Source organism: Vigna umbellata, chromosome 1 (genome assembly GCF_029865625.1).
Source record: "Vigna umbellata cultivar VRB3 chromosome 1, Vumbellata_1.0, whole genome shotgun sequence".
Lineage (NCBI taxonomy): Eukaryota > Viridiplantae > Streptophyta > Magnoliopsida > Fabales > Fabaceae > Vigna > Vigna umbellata.
The window spans coordinates 34,581,596-34,597,852 of record NC_142165.1 but is presented as its reverse complement, the minus strand read 5'-3'; the positions used below and the strand labels follow the sequence as shown (position 1 = coordinate 34,597,852).

The 16,257-nt window shown below is 36.3% G+C and overlaps 1 protein-coding gene across 1 annotated transcript; it reads left to right on the top strand.

Annotated features, from left to right (window-relative positions):
* The first annotated feature begins 8,757 nt into the window (after positions 1 to 8,757).
* Positions 8,758 to 14,632, top strand: LOC148205227 (uncharacterized). Its single transcript, XM_088110105.1, has 6 exons — positions 8,758 to 9,067; positions 12,582 to 13,083; positions 13,156 to 13,282; positions 13,361 to 13,639; positions 13,731 to 13,835; positions 13,915 to 14,632. Exons 1-6 carry the CDS (start codon positions 8,758 to 8,760, stop codon positions 14,446 to 14,448), a joined length of 1,857 nt encoding a protein of 618 aa, XP_087966231.1. The 3' UTR covers positions 14,449 to 14,632.
* Positions 14,633 to 16,257: the final 1,625 nt, after the last annotated feature.

Here is a 16,257-nt window from a genome sequence, read left to right as displayed (position 1 = left end):
GTTTCGTGGAGGAGGCGACAACGGTGACGAGGGGCTTCGTGGTGCGTGGAGGGGGCAACAACCGAAGACAACACAGCTGCTCGACTTGTCTCGCGTCAATTTGTAAGTCTCTTCACTCCTCATTTCTCCTATTTTTCATCTTCTTTTCACTGTTTTGCTTTAATTTTTAGCTTTGTGAATTTGTTCTGAACTTGTTCTAAACCATTTAACCATAGAAAATATTAGTTGGATGTCATATTTTATAATTTTTACTAATTTTCCTATTTTTAGCTTTAATTCTGCTCATATGTTGTCTTGTAAAAGGTAGACATTCACATTATTCTTCACATTATTGTTCAAATGGCTTGATGAAATGGTACTGATTTCTAGCTCATACATCAGGTGATGGTACCCTATTGGAAAACATAGACATATGTATAGATGATTTAACGGATGGCAAAGTGTTCATTACTTTTTTTTATTTAAATTTTCGTTCTATCCTATACTTGAGAAGTGTCCAGCAACACAAATTTGATCTTCCACTAGAACCATTTTTTTCATGCAAATGTAAAACTACAAATATGTTGTGCAGAATCGAAAGTTTTATTGAACATGCAATCCTTCATAAAAAACTTTATGTTGCTTGTCATATAGCTATTGCTTGAGCAAATTCTAGATAGATACAACTCCAATTTACAAGTGAACTTTTTTTTGTGGTCATTTATTTTATCAGGCAAAATTGAACCTTGAGCTGGAAAAGTTGAGAATTGAGCTAAGACATGTCGAAGGACTTCATGTAGTAGCTCAAAGTGAGAAAGTTGAAGCATCCCAAAAGGTAACATCTGTTTTCTTATTGCCAAAAACACTTTCTTGTACCTAATAAGTACAATAATTTAATGGGACCCTTGCACCGTAGCATACCTAAGTTGTTTCCTTGTTAGGTTCTTTGCTTTGACATCCATAAAGATACATTACCCTATTATACCAATTGGAAGATGAATTCACCTTCCATATTCGGATTTGAAGATGCTCTCTTTAGTGTAGTGTGTGCTTTCTTGCTGCCAAAGAGTGAAAGTGTTCTTCTTATAATAGTAGGGTTGGGCACCTTGGACTTAAAAAGAGACCTAAAGTTGAAAAATGAAGTCAGTTAACAAGGAAGAGGGAGAGGATTACCGAGCACGTTGTAGGGGTGGTGTGTGAGCTTTGTTAGCAAAGGGTAACAATGTTCTTTGACTTGGTCTGAACTGTTTTTTTTGTGGAGATCAAGGTTGTTGAGAGTAATTAGGTGATTAAATATAGAGATATAAATTATAATTAAGTTTTTTTCTTTTTGTTTTCTCTATGAATTAAGTTATATAACATTAAAAAAAATCAGCAAAAACATGAAAATAGATACTTTCATATCAGAAAAGAAAGAAAAAGTTTGGAGAATGCATGTTCGTTGTTAAATCAAATATGCGTGAGAGTTTAGATTTAAGAGTGTGAATATATGCTGATATGGGAAATATGAATATACATTTTCTGGGCCATCATAAATTCATAATGCAGGTATTAGAAATTAGAGGTCATAAATTTGTTTGGCAAGAAATTAGGAAATTCCACCATGGCTGCCTCTGGAATTTCTTCCTAGGTTAATGGAGGTGTTTAATGCAGTGAGGGGTTCCTGAAAGAATGAATGAAGTTGATTATGATTAGGATTCAGGCTTCAAATAAATGATGGTTTTTACTTGTCTAACAAAGGGTAATTTTTGTTAGTCAATGTTGCACTTTTTGAGATATTAATGAACGTGAGATATTTTTCTTTCACCTTTATGATCATGCTGCTTTTGTGCTTCTTTTAATTTCTTAGTCATGGTGCAACTCTTTCTTCTTGGCGGATGAATAAAAGTAGTATTCCCTTTATCTCCTTTTCTCATATTAATCATACTATTCTCTGTTTTTTATTACATTGTTTCTGCCATAAGCTACCACCTTATATTATCATTTTATTTCATAATACATGAATTATGTAGTCTTTATAATACAAAAAATAAAAAGCATGTTTAAATATATATAAAAAAAGCTTTATGAATTAACCCCATTTTTTGTTGTTGTTCCTAAAATGGTTAAGTTTGCTTTCAATTGTAGAAGTTGCTGGTGCTAAAGTAGTGGAGTGTGCTTGTGTGATTGGTCTCTCTGATCTCAAGGTAATGGCTAAACTGAATCACTGTTTTTGTAAGTTGTTTTTTAGTAGCTAGTCTTAGAATTATGTACCGTAGAGGTGAGTTGTTGATTCAAATTATTGCTTCAAATTATGTACCTTTTGGTGGCTACCCCGTTTGTCATGCATGTGTGAGTTAACCTGAATATATTTGTATTGCTTTTGGTTCACATTAGACATTTTGTTTAACACTAAATATCATTGGAAAATTATTGCAATTGTAGTGTTGCGTTGAAGGTCGAGTGAAGCACAGTGTAGGGAAAAAGTGTGGTGTTAGGAGGCTGTCTTCGTCCAGGGAGGTTGTAGTGTGGAGGTAAGCTCTTTGTCTCTGAATGAAGTGAGCATTGATGTAGAATTATGGTTAAATGTTGAATAAAAATGTGGTTGCATTACTAGAACAATGAGATTGTATTATTAGAGTGTTTTGAGTTCATCTTAGGAATTACATTGCTTGTATTACTAATCCTTGTTTGGGAAGGATTGAAACCACAGACTGCTATGGTCATATTAGGTTGAATGCTATTTTTTCTTATATTCCAAGCTATGTTGTATGTGTGAAATGTAGTGTTATGGCCAGATTGCTAAAGGGTATGAAGCTTTTAAATGTATTAAAGTCCTAGACATTTGATTCAGTTTTGTTTGAGTATATTAGAATAAATGTTGTTGTGAAACCGATCATGATATCATGGTATGTGTGCATGTGATATAGGTACTTAGTTAGTTGTTACCTTTGATTTAGGTACTTAGTTAATTGTTACCTGTCTTGTTGATTCGTTTTCTAGTTTTAGCTCTTTGCTTTAGCCTATATAAAGGCTTGACTGGTCATTTAGAAACCAAAACACACAAACACGGTAGTTGAACGTGAATGCAATATGTTTTGAGTTTAATCCATTCATATTTGGCAAGTGACTTAATTGAAATAGGGCCTAGATCACATTAAGAATTCACATCAAATGATCAATTATGAAGAGAAATAATGCAAGGCCTAGAATGTCATTTTCATGAATGCACACACAAGAAAAAATGAAGTTCAAATCTGTCAAGCTTAACTTTTGTCAAAACTGTTCTTTGGAAGTGATTCATGATGTAAAAATCACTTAATTCAATGTATGAAACTATACGAACATGACTACAAATTATGCACTCAAGTTAGACAGTCTATTTATCATCTACAAATTAAGAGTTAAGCTAGCAAAATGAGAAATGTGCAAATCTGCAAAAACTAGTAAAAACAGAGGTAAAATTTATTCAAGGAACTTTAAAATGACTAAAGAAAGCTAGAAACCAAGTCAAATTAAATTGTACAGTAAACTCAAAATTTTACTACTCAACCTACAAAAACACTCTAAAACTAGGTTAAAGAAGGTAAAAGTAAGAACTAAACTAAAACAGAAAGAATACCAGTAAAGAAACAACCTAAGCAAGTCTTAAATGACTAAAGAAAACTTCAAAAGTCAGTAATTGTAAGAGATTCTAAAACTCACTAGTGAAAGCCTAAAAAGTATGCTAAACTAGTTTTAAAATGAGGATTGCACTAAACTGATATGTAGAACTGTTCAGACACTTTGTAAACAAGTTTTAAATGGTAAAAGAATGTCAAAACTAATATAATCAGTACAAACAATCAGAATTGCCAAATTCACCCAAACAAACCCAAAAAATGCTATATGAACCAAGTAAGAATAGGAATGTAAGTATGTAGACAAGTTCACAATGCTAAAATACTAATAAAGACTTAACTAATCACTACAAATCAGTAAGAAAACAAATTCTAACTATGGACGTAAAAATTAAAGCACTTGAACCAGTAAGAGTAAACCATATAAAACTGCACTAAGTTTAAAATTGAGTTCAAATCTCATTTGAACATGTTTCCATTCATCAAACTAAGTTGCTGAAGTGGTTAGTTATGATAATTAGACTTGTTTGAGTAAACCACTACTAAACCTTAAAATGAGTACTAAAAATGTACTATAATGGTCAAAATGTGCAAACTGCACTAAACTAGCCTAAGAAACTTCAAAGAAATTGTCCTAACAAGTTTAGAATGGTAAAACCTAGCTAATTAGAAACTCACACTACAAAAACAACCTAGAACTCAAAATATGACATCCTTGAACCTAAAAGTAGTAACAAGAATAGGCTAAATGTGGTCATAATGCATATCGTATTAAAGTACTACCCAAAACAGTTATTAAACTATCTATACAAGGTTTAAAACATAAAAGAAAGATAAAAATGAGGGCTGAATTCGAAAATACAAAAAAATACAAGATTTGACTATTGAGAACCTAAAATTACACTGCTTAAAACATAATAAGTGTACTAAATAGGTGACAATTAGGTGTGTATATATATCTGGTTTATTTTTAGAAGCTTATAAGTTGAGCCCCTGTTCTTGATAATAGGGTGTTTGATGATTAATCTTTTGTTGTTGTTGCGTTTTGCTAATTAAAATTGTCCATTATTGTACAAGGTTTTGGGGTTTCAATTAGGAGCACATAACGTTTGGAAGCTTCGAACGGAGTGGGTTAAAGTTAGTTGCAAAAGTGTCATTCTTTAAGGGCTACACTCAAGTGTCGAAGACTTCATCATTTCCAGGTTGGTAAATGATGTCTTATTCTGTTTGCCTTGCTTTATTTTGCTTCTGATTGATCTGTCTAAAAGCCTATAGCCATGCAACAATTTGATAAATAAAACATGCTGGCCCCTCCTTTTGGTAAATAAAATTTTGTCTGCCTTTTATCTCTCTTTCTCTTTCGCCTTTTGTCTTCTCTCTTGTGTTCTCTGTGTTGCATATTCTTGTTATATATAATCTCCACACCTTGTTCCCCACCCTTCAACCAAAATTCCCTCTTGGAAAAAGACCGTGACAACACCCTTAAAAATTTCTTTCAATACAGGGTAAGACTTAAAATGAGTAACTATAAGGATGAAGTAGAGTACAAGGACAAACCAACATGCATATATGTTGGTTATATATTACCTTGAATCCCCCAAGTTACCAAACTAGAAAGAGGAACCAAAGTTATAGTTGTTTTATAATTTATATATTAACTAAAAAACTGAAAATTCCTTACTAAGGCTAAAGTAGACCACCTCTTAGGTTAAACTTGATTAACTTTGCTCCAACTGGTAGTGGTTAAGGGCACTCTAGTGATTAATTTGGCCTTCAACATGTTAAAAGATATGTCTCTTAAAGTCTCCAACAACCTGGACATGAATTTAGACTTTAATTGTGAAAGTGAACTCTAAAGTCAAAGTTGAACATATGATTTTGGACTTCAATTATGAAGTCTCAAAATTGAAGTACTTAAAACATAAAAAGTGTTCTAAATAGGTGAAAATTTCAAAATACACCTAATATAACCAAAGAAAGTATATTGTTGTTATCCTAACATCTCCTAGCTAACATTTTCCAGCTAGAATCCAGTTGCTTAGGACCTTTCTTACATGTTTGTTGATCCATCCAGCATTGACTCTGTTATATTTTTAATTCCTGGTGTTGTTTGGCCATTTTTACTACATAGTTGCCAACTTACAAGGTGATTTTGAGAATTAGTGTCCTTCTGTACTATTTTAACGTTTGTGGAAGTATAATTGGCCATTTCAAACTTGTCTGCACTGTTCAATTGGTCAATTTGCAGCTTTGGTGCACCTTCACATTTGAAATACTCACATTTTGTTAAATTTTGGGAAGTGAACCACTGAATTTCTGATGTGGTTACTTTCTTTGTTGACTAAGTGATTGTACACATTCCATTTCATCATCTAAACTTGCTGGAAGTCTCAGCTGAGCTTTAAACATAGTACCATTCATTTTGGACACTGATTTTTCCATTTTCCAACCACATTTTCTGGTACAATTTTGATTAAAAGTGCTGCATAATTGGCTACAACTGCTTTGAATTGTTGAGTCTGGATGTTTCTGTGATTTGTATATGTTTGCACAAGTTTATTTCATCATTTCAAACTTGTGTGCACTGTTGAAATGGTCATTTACAATCCTATATGCAAAATCACCATCCAAACCATCAAATTTGCTTCAAATTGGAAGTGGATTAGTGATTTTCTGGTGTAGTATTTTCCTTTGCTGTTTAAGTGTTTGCACACATCCAAATTGATGATATAAACTTGCTTGAGGTCTCAATTAAGCCTTAGACACCCTGCCATTCATTTTTGCCACTGCAAGCACCACTTTAAGTGTCATTTTCTGGTGCAGTTTGCTTATTTTTGTGTTGTTTGATATTTCCAATCTTTTAATTTCATTTCTGGATTGGCAAAAGCTGGGTTTGATGTTTCCAAATGGAATTATTTGATCAAAAGAGTATAGAACAATCATAAAAAGCAAGTGAAAACCACGCAATCCAGTTTTGACCCCTAAAACCAAAAATCTCAAAATATGAAATTCATTGGGGACTTTCATCAAGCAGTTTGCAAAATTATCAAACATTTTCACTACACTTGATTTTTCTCTTCGTTTTTGCTTTTTCTTGGTTGTTTCATCTGTTCTAGTGCCTCTTCTTTTATATTTATAACCTTGCGAACTTGTTATTACGTACGTGTATTCATTCTAAAATTATCCCTACATCCTTTTACATGGAAACTTTAGACAAATTGTTTTCCCTTTTTTCCTACAGTATCTTTGAATTAATTACTGTTTTACTAAATTAATTTTTAATCACTTCACAATTTTTATTAGCCAGTATAAAATAGCTATTATAAATTAATATAGAGTTAGCAATCAAGCTATATATTTCATCTAATTTTGGCCTCCATCTTTCTCAAATTACTCTTTCATCCACTCCCACACTTCTGTACTGTACTTTATTTATTTTTTTGAGCTTCAAGTGTTATTAACCCCAGCTTAATATAATAATTATCACATTATGGTTCTGATGCTACATTATCACAATATGGAACACATTTTTCTCATAAATGGAAAGAAGAGTAAAATTAGACTATAAAGGAAAGGAAAGGGTTGCTTCAATACAAGTCAAGATTTGGAATTATATGCAAATACTGAAAAGCTTAATATTATGTTTTATCAAATAAACCAGTACCTTACAAGTTTCATAAATCTTAAATATAGCACTACTTTAATCACTTAACTCAATTGTCAATCTACTTGGTAAATTCATCTCAGTTAGAATAACTGTGAACCCGTGACAACAACAAGGATTAATTTTAATGTAGTCCATTAATTAAATAAGTGAAGAGCTAAGCCCTCAGCCTAGGAAATAGTCACCATCTTAACTATTTTTAAAAGAGAAGATGCTTTGAGATCAAACAAGAAGCAAGCAGATGCGTTTTTTATCTGAATGAAATGCAGTAGAAGATAGAGAGGGTAGAAGAAAACCAAAGGTTGGAGAGAAGAAAGAAGAAAGTGGAGGGAGGATGTTGATATTAAGAAATAATGAGATGCGTTCAATGGTTGCAATGAATGGCGTAGATGGAGAGTGACAGAAAGGGATGTGGCATCTTAATCTAGTTATAATAATAAATTGATTATAGCTTAGCTTGCAAAAATCACAATTAGGCAACATTGACTTCCTGGTTGATAACGCCTAAGCTTTTTGGGCATTTCACTGATAGCATCAACCACTGTATTTGATTTAGAGCTCCTTTCATTATGGTTAGATTCACCCTTTTAGTTCCCAATTTCACTAAAAAATGAGGTTTGAATATGCAAATTGCACATAGATGAATCTGGCTTAAATTTGAATGTTGTAACAAGTTTAAAACAACAATTAGGACTTGTTTAAACTGCCAAATAGCACAAAATCCCTGCTGCACGAAAATAGACACCCAATACAACTTTTTCTTCTTCAAAATGACTACTAAAAATGCACTAGAATGGTTAGAATTTGCAAACTGCACTAAACTACCCTAAGAGACTTATAAGAAGCTGTCCTAACAAGTTTAGAATGGTAAAACGTAGCTAATTAGAAACTCAGACTACAAAAACAACATAAATCTCAAAATTTGGTGACTTAAACCTAAAATTAGACCTAATGTAACCTTATTTTAACTAATGTGAACATCGTAACATGTCTACGAGTAGTGAAATGGACCTAGTCAACTATTCAAAAGCAAAGAATTCCATAAACCACAAATTATAGTATATATCCATGCTTTTATAGATATTTGATTGCCTAAATTATGTTGATGTCTATATGGTATGTTCATTTACCTTGTATTTCATTTATTAGGCTATAACTTCATTAAGTGAAGTAGTCATTTAAATACCTATGGTACTACACACATTCTCAAAGCAATGAGAAGGGTAAAAATACACTAAACACTTAGAACCTACAAAATATTCGAAAGTACTCTAGAGAAGAGAACTTCAGTAGTAATAAGTTGTCTCCTCCAACTTTAATACACAGCCCCCCTTAGTATGTCTAAGGCATTTCAATACTGAGGACTTCTCTTTGCATGCCCTTATTGAATGCCTATGACCATAGTGTTCAAATTGCCTTCCATGTTCGACTTGAGTAGTAATAGGTTTATTACTTATGTCACATGGAGTGTTGCTATTTTGGCTAAGTTTTTATTTGTTTGGCTTGTCACAGAACATGGCCCATTTTCCCAACCATCGTGGATGGATGTACGACCGTTGTTATAGTGGAAGGAGAGGTTTGAAGGAATCATTTGTCATTGGAGTTGAAGAGTTCGTGGAGACGGCTCGACGATATCAATATTATGCCCTTGATGGAGGGATTCGATGTCCATGCATGAAGTGCGAATGTACAAGCATTCTGAAAGATGAAGTCGTCAAAGTTCACCTTTACCAAAAAGGGTTCATGCCTAATTATACGGTCTGGACATTTCATGGTGAAGAAATTCCTTCGACCTCCACTGCAGCTGAAAAACGGCTTGCATCAGGTTCGAATACTGTTGTACATACATGTGAGATAGATCAATTTGCCTACATGCAAGAGATGGTCGACCATGCTCTTCGTCACCATGCTGCAGAAGCAGACGATAGTCATGATGAAGAGCCTCCAAATGAAACGACGCAGAGGTTTTACAATTTACTGACAGAGGCAAATCTACCTGTATTTGAAGGTTCATCTGAGTCAAAATTGTCAGTGTGCATTAGACTCATGGCTGGCAAATCTAATTGGAACGTTCCCATTCAAGCAGTGGACTTCTATACAAAACTGATGTTAGATTTGACACCACCAAACAATTTGATGCCGAAGAATTATTACCAAGCCAAAAAATGTGTTTCAAAGTTGGGATTGGATGTGAAGAAGATTGATTGTTGTGTTAATGGATGTATGTTATTTTATGACAATGACAGTGGCAAAAATGATGCAATGTTGGTGGAATGCAAGTTCTGTGGCTCACCTCGATATCAGACAATGCATGCTGGACGGAGGCAAAAAAAACCAATTCCATTAAAGTCCATGTTCTACTTACCTATAATTCCAAGATTACAAAGATTGTTTACTTCAATGCAAACAGCAGAACACATGACATGGCATGATGGTAACAAAACTCCGGGACTTTTGCGTCATCCTTCTGATGGTGAAGCTTGGAAGCACTTCAATCGTAAACATCCATCCTTTGCTAGTGAACCGCGTAACGTTAGACTTGGTTTATGCTCTGATGGGTTTACCCCGTACATTCAGGCGTCTGCATCACCGTATTCATGTTGGCCCGTGATAGTTACCCCATACAATCTACCACCTGAGATGTGCATGACAAAGCCTTACATGTTTTTATCGTGTATAATACCAGGTCCATCTAATCCCAAATCATTGATTGATGTTTACTTGGAGCCTTTGATTGATGATTTGAAGAAGTTATGGAATGGTGTTTGGACGTATGACGTTTCAAGGAGGCAAAATTTCCTTATGAGGGCAGCCTTGATGTGGACTATTAATGACTTCCCAGCGTACGGCATGTTATCTGGTTGGAGCACACATGGTCGATTAGCTTGTCCACATTGCATGGAACATACAAAGTCATTCCAATTGAGTCATGGCCGGAAAAGTAGTTGGTTTGACTGCCATCGACGGTTCTTGCCCATTGATCACCCCTTTAGAAGAAACAAAAAGGCATTTCGAAAAGGACAACTTGAAACGGATATGCCCCCGCCAAAGTTGACTGGATCACACGTGTGGAGAAGAGTGAAAGACTATCCAAAAGTGACTGAATCTGGTCAGAATAGGCTAGAAGGGTTTGGGGAATGGCATAATTGGACTAAAAGAAGCATATTCTGGGAACTTCCCTATTGGAAGGACAACTTGCTAAGACACAACATCGATGTCATGCACACAGAAAAAAATTTCTTTGACAATGTCTTCAACACAATCATGGATGTTAAAGGTAAGACAAAAGATAATGAGAAAGCAAGAAAAGATTTACCTTTGTATTGTGGACGAAAAGACTTAGAGTTGAAGGCACAAGGTAACGGCCGATTATTTAAACCAAAAGCAAATTACACCATGTCAAAAGACGAGACAAGAATAGTGTGTGCATGGATCAAGGAGCTTAGAATGCCAGATGGATATGCTTCTAACTTGTCCAGATGTGCCAATGTTCAAAACGGTACTATTCAAGGGTTGAAGAGTCATGACTGTCATGTATTCATGGAGACTTTCATCCCTCTTGCGTTCAGTTGTTTGCCAACACACGTGTTACATCCACTGATACAAATCAGTAACTTCTTTAAAGATTTGTGTTGCACGACACTAAAGGAAGATTCCCTTAAAAAGATGGATGAAAATATCCCGATTATTCTCTGCAAATTGGAAAGAATATTCCCTCCTGCATTCTTTGATTCAATGGAGCACATTCCAATACATCTTGCATATGAAGCTTGGCTTGGGGGACCCGTGCAGTACAGGTGGATGTATCCCTTTGAAAGGTTTATGGGAGAATCCAAACGCTCAGTTAAAAATAAAGCTAGAGTGGAAGGCTCAATTTGTGCAGCTTACTTGCACAGAGAGACAACTTATTTTTGTTCACATTATTTCAAGAACTTCATGTTGTCCCCCACTCATGTCAGAAATGAAATGCAATGGCAAGTTGAACGACGTGAAGGTGCATTATCAGTTTTTCGACAAACAGGCCGTCACGCAGGGAAAGAATTCACTCACTGGTTAACTGATGCTAAATTCAACTCTGCTCATGTCCATGTCTTGATCAATTGCAGTGAAGTAAAGTCGTACCTTGAGTATGTCATCATCCATCTCTAATCTATCAAACGGTTTAATTGTTATACACTAATGAATTTCATTTGTACCAGCTCATTTGTTGTGGCTGAGCAAGTCGCAGAAGGAAATACTTCTGCTAGAATACACTCAGAGTTTCTGCATTGGTTTAGAAATCAGGTCCGTAGTTTTTCCTACGTTTAGAGCAAGGTAAATTTGACCATTGCTTTTATAATTTTGTTACTACCTTTGTAGGTTTTTAATCAGGCATTAACTCCCACGGTTCAAGAGTTAAGACATCTCTCCAATTGGCCAATGAGATGTGTCAAAGAATGGCACACTTACTTCATCAATGGTTACAAATTCCATACACATGAATGGTCTAAAGGAAAGAAAACATCAAATTGTGGTGTGTATGTCAAGGGCCTAACAGAGGGGTCTTATGATGATTTCTACGGCATCATTCATAAAATATATGAGTTAGAGTACAACAGCACTACTTCTCCAAACAGAGTGGTACTCTTCTATTGTGAATGGTTTGATCCTTCTAGAGCTGGTACTAGAGTCGATCCACGCTTTAATATTGTCGAACTGAACCAGAGATTAAGATATGGGCCGTTTGATCCTTTCATTCTACCATCTAATGTGAGACAGGTTTATTATGTGCCATATCCACCATTTCGCAATATTGACAAGCGTGGTTGGGCCGTAGCAATACAAACGAAGCCTAGAGGTCGCATAGACTCAAATGAAGTTGAGGAAGATGTAGCCTACCAACTTGACCAAATGTCACAACCACAAGAAATTATCGAAGTTGAACGTATAACCGCATTGGTCGACCCTGATGGTGATGGAGATGAATTAGAAGCAACAGTACAAGGTGATGAAGAACAAGAGGAAGAAGAAGAAGAAGAAGAAGAAGAAGAAGAAGAAGAAGAAGAAGAAGAAGAAAATGAAGAAGAAGAAGAAGAAGAAGATGATGATGATGATGACGATGAAGAAGAAGAACAAGAAGAAGAAGACGATGATGAAGATGAAGATGAAGATGATGATCATGATGACGATGATTGAATGTTGAACATCTATTGTAGCAAATTGGACTATCATTTCATTACCATTATCTAAAATACCATCTTTAAGTTGTATGCAATTACTTGTACATTGACTTTGAAAACAATTCATCCTTCTTTATTTATTTATATTTATTCGCTTTGTTTGTAACCATTTCAATGCAGTAATGACAGGACAAGGTTCAGAGCGTCCTGATAAAGGAAAAGGGGTAGCAAGGCCTACAAAGAGGCAACGGCAGACACCAAAGTATGTACTTAGGGTGCCTGCTAGACTACCTACCCCTGCTCCCGGTAGTTCATCATCTGTGGGGCCTCCTCCTACCCCTAGTATACAGACTCCTACACCAGCAGTAGACCCCACTCCTCCTCCTCGTGCAGTACACCCTTCTACTACCACTGCAGTAGACCCTTCTCCTCCTCCTGCAGCACACCCTTCTACAACCCCTGCCACAGACCCTCTTCCTCCTCCTATTATTGCCACCCCCACTCGTCCCCCTATTGTTATTACCCCCACTCCTCTCTCTGACCCTACTTCTATACCTTCCTCATCTTCTGTACCTCCTTCTGAGACCGTCACACCACTTGGTGATCCAGATTCAAGTGGTGATGCTGAAGATCTTGACCCGCCCCTCCATGATCGACCATGGATTGAGCCCTATGGTAAAGGGTAAGTTTATAATCTGTTGATATCATTTGATGTTTAAACCATATTGTAATTGAAATGAGTTTTTTTATGCAGGTTTATTCCATCTAGGGTTGCTTCCCAGGCCATCACACGTTCAATAAAGCAACAGTTTTTAACTCCATGGCCTACTTGGGGAGCAATACCTAAGGACGACAGGAAGCCATTCTGGCAGCGCTTTCAGGTGAGCAATCTATTACACTAATGTTGGGAATATTTTAGTATGTTCTGTAATCAATGTTTGTTCTCTTTAATGTTACAGATGAAGGTGCAGTGGAAACCTGAACATGAAACTCAGATACACAGAAATTTCCACATGAAAGCATCTCATCGGCTGTCAGAGATGTTTAGGGATGCCCGGAATGCAGCACAGCGCCCTAACTGGCTGGGTGAGCACATTTGGAACTCTTTACTGGCCCATTGGAATACAGTAGAGTTCCGCAATAAGTGTGCCAAAGCCCAGCGGAACAGAGCGTCTGAAAGGGGTGGCACCCTGCATACTGGTGGGTCGATCACCATTCATGAGCATGCCATTCGTATGGTATAATCTCATTACATAACTTTTTCTTTCATACACAAGTTATGTATATTGTATTTCATATGTACGCTTGTAATTCTTAATTATGTTACAGGCACAGGCTCTAGGACGGGCGGTCCATGTTGATGAGGTCTTTGCACAGACTCATGTTCGGAAGGGAACTAATGAATTTGTTGATGAAAGATCTCGGAAGACTCATGTAAGCAAATAACACTATTACTAATTTTTTATTTCTGTTATACTGTCATTCTCTGACATTGCTTTTAATGTTTCAACAGGAAGACTTTTCTACGAGACTTTCACAGGTTAGATCTGAACATGAGTCAGCTCCTACACCGGATGATGCCAGTAATGCAGATGATGACATCCGTAGGACGCAGTGCTGGATCGACACCGTTGGTGGGAAGAAAAAGGGACGAGTGTATGGTGCGGGACAGCTTGCTGCAAACTATACAGCATCCAGAGGAGGTACTCTGAAGCACCAGCCTTCTTCTTCCACCAGTACTCCTGACGAGGTTCTTCAACTCAGGCAGAAACTCCATCAACGTGACCAGGAGCTCACTGATCTCAGAGCAGAGTTTACAAATTTTAAGGCCCTGGTCATGACTGTCTTGCCTCAAACCTCACAGGACGTACAAAATATCCCTCCCACCCAATCACGACCGTCCTCATCACCTGCTGCCACTCAGCAGCCCACTTCAGTCCAACCCTCATCAGTCCAACCCTCATCAGTCCAACCCACACCAGTCCAGCCATCAATAGAGGAGCAGGATGATGAAAATCATTCTGATGATAGTTATGTACATTATTAGGTTTCATTTTCTTATTACTTGTTAGACAAACATTTGGATATTAGAACATTTTGAGTTGATATCATTTCAATGTTAGATGTACTTACAGACTTTGGATGTTACAACATCCTTGTGTTACATTGTTTTATGTTTGAACTATAAATACATTATTTATACATTAATGGATGTCCTGTGGATTATTTGATGTGCCTTGGATATTGATCGTTGATTGGATCTTTGAGATGCACATTATGCATGTTTGTATGTGTTTGAAAATTGTTATGCAGGTCTGTTTGTAAATTAAATTTGTTATACAGGTCTGGGTTGCAGAGGGAAAACCATTTCTCTAAAACCTGCTCTGCATTTTACCGAAGGCTTTTGCCCTTCGGTAAATGCCCTCGTCTGGCCATTACCGAAGGCTTCCGCCCTTCGGTAAATACCCTCGAATGCTCATTACCGAGGGCTTCTGCCCTTCGGAAATTACCGAGGGCTTTCGCCCTTCGGTAATTACCGAAGGCTTTCGCCCTTCGGTAATTACCGAGGGCTTTCGCCCTTCGGTAATTACCGAAGGCTTCTGGCCCTCGGTAATTACCGAAGGGCAGAAGCCCTCGGTAATGGTTAGCGACAAGGGATTTACCGAAGGATTTTTGGTCGTCGATAGGCCTTCGGTAAACATCCATTATCGACGGCTTTTGGCATTTTCCGAGGGCTTCTGGCCTTCGGTAATGCCCTACTTTTTTGTAGTGTTTGTTCCTCTTTGTTTCTCTCAATCTCTCTTTATATTTTCTTAACCTTCATTTCCTTAAGTCTGACTTCAAATTCTAGTTCTCTAAGACGAAAACCATGATCTTTTAAACTTTCAAGAAATGTTTTTCCCTCCTCAATGTTATCTCTCATTAATTGTACGTTTCTCTTAATAGTTGAAGGCACAAACTTTCTTCTCATGAAAGATTTTAATTCATACCAATCACGAATGAAGGACTTTCTACCTATCCTAACATGATATTTCCTTTCATCCCACCACTCTCTTGCATGTTATTCAAATATAGAAGTGTAGAGACTAAGGACATAAGATTCACTCTCTCTAGAATTGAAATAGCATTCTGATTTACTTTTTCTAACAATGAATGGACACATGTCATCAATTTCCCTTTCCCAAGCAAGCTATGTTAATGCACTTATATCCTCACCAAAGAATGGAATATTTTCCCTAGTTGATGATATAAATCATCCTCAATCCTATCAAATTCCTCAAATGAACAAGTCTTTCTTCTAGCTTTGTCAAGTTTTCTTTTAATGTCTTTGAAACTAATTAGCTTATCAAAATTAGAAATCCTAGATGACCTATATGAACTACAATAAGACATCTTTATTTTAAAAGTTTTTCTAATCTAAAGGGTAGAAGCTTCATTCTTAGACAAGTCTTAGGTAAGAGAGGTGAGCCAAAGGGCTGCTTAAGTATCAAGCCTTACCTTGCCAGAAATGTCTTAGGTTACTACCTAGTTACCCCTTAAACTAAAATCACCCTTAGAAACAAAGGACTCAAACAATCAAAAACCAGACTACTAATTTTTGGACTCTAATATGACAAAAATTACACCAAAACATGTGAAACACGGAATTCAAATGCAAACAAACAATATAAAATTCTACTTCGATGGTGAGGCTTGTAGCTTTGGCTCACAAGACACACTCACCTGTCTAAACTATGTCAAATTTAAAGAAAGCAAGTAAAGTTGCCAAAAGTTTGAAAGAGCACCATGGACTCTTCCAATGCACTTGGACATTTTAAAAGGCCTTTTACAAAACAAGAACAAACATTGACAGTAG

Coding starts and splice junctions, on each gene's coding strand:
- LOC148205227 (XM_088110105.1), top strand. CDS start 8,758: ATGGCCCATTTTCCCAACCATCGTGGATGGATGTACGACCGTTGTTAT. Junction 9,068..12,581: donor TGAAAAACGGCTTGCATCAG/GTTCGAATACTG, acceptor ATTTCAATGCAG/TAATGACAGGACAAGGTTCA. Junction 13,283..13,360: donor CATTCTGGCAGCGCTTTCAG/GTGAGCAATCTA, acceptor TTAATGTTACAG/ATGAAGGTGCAGTGGAAACC.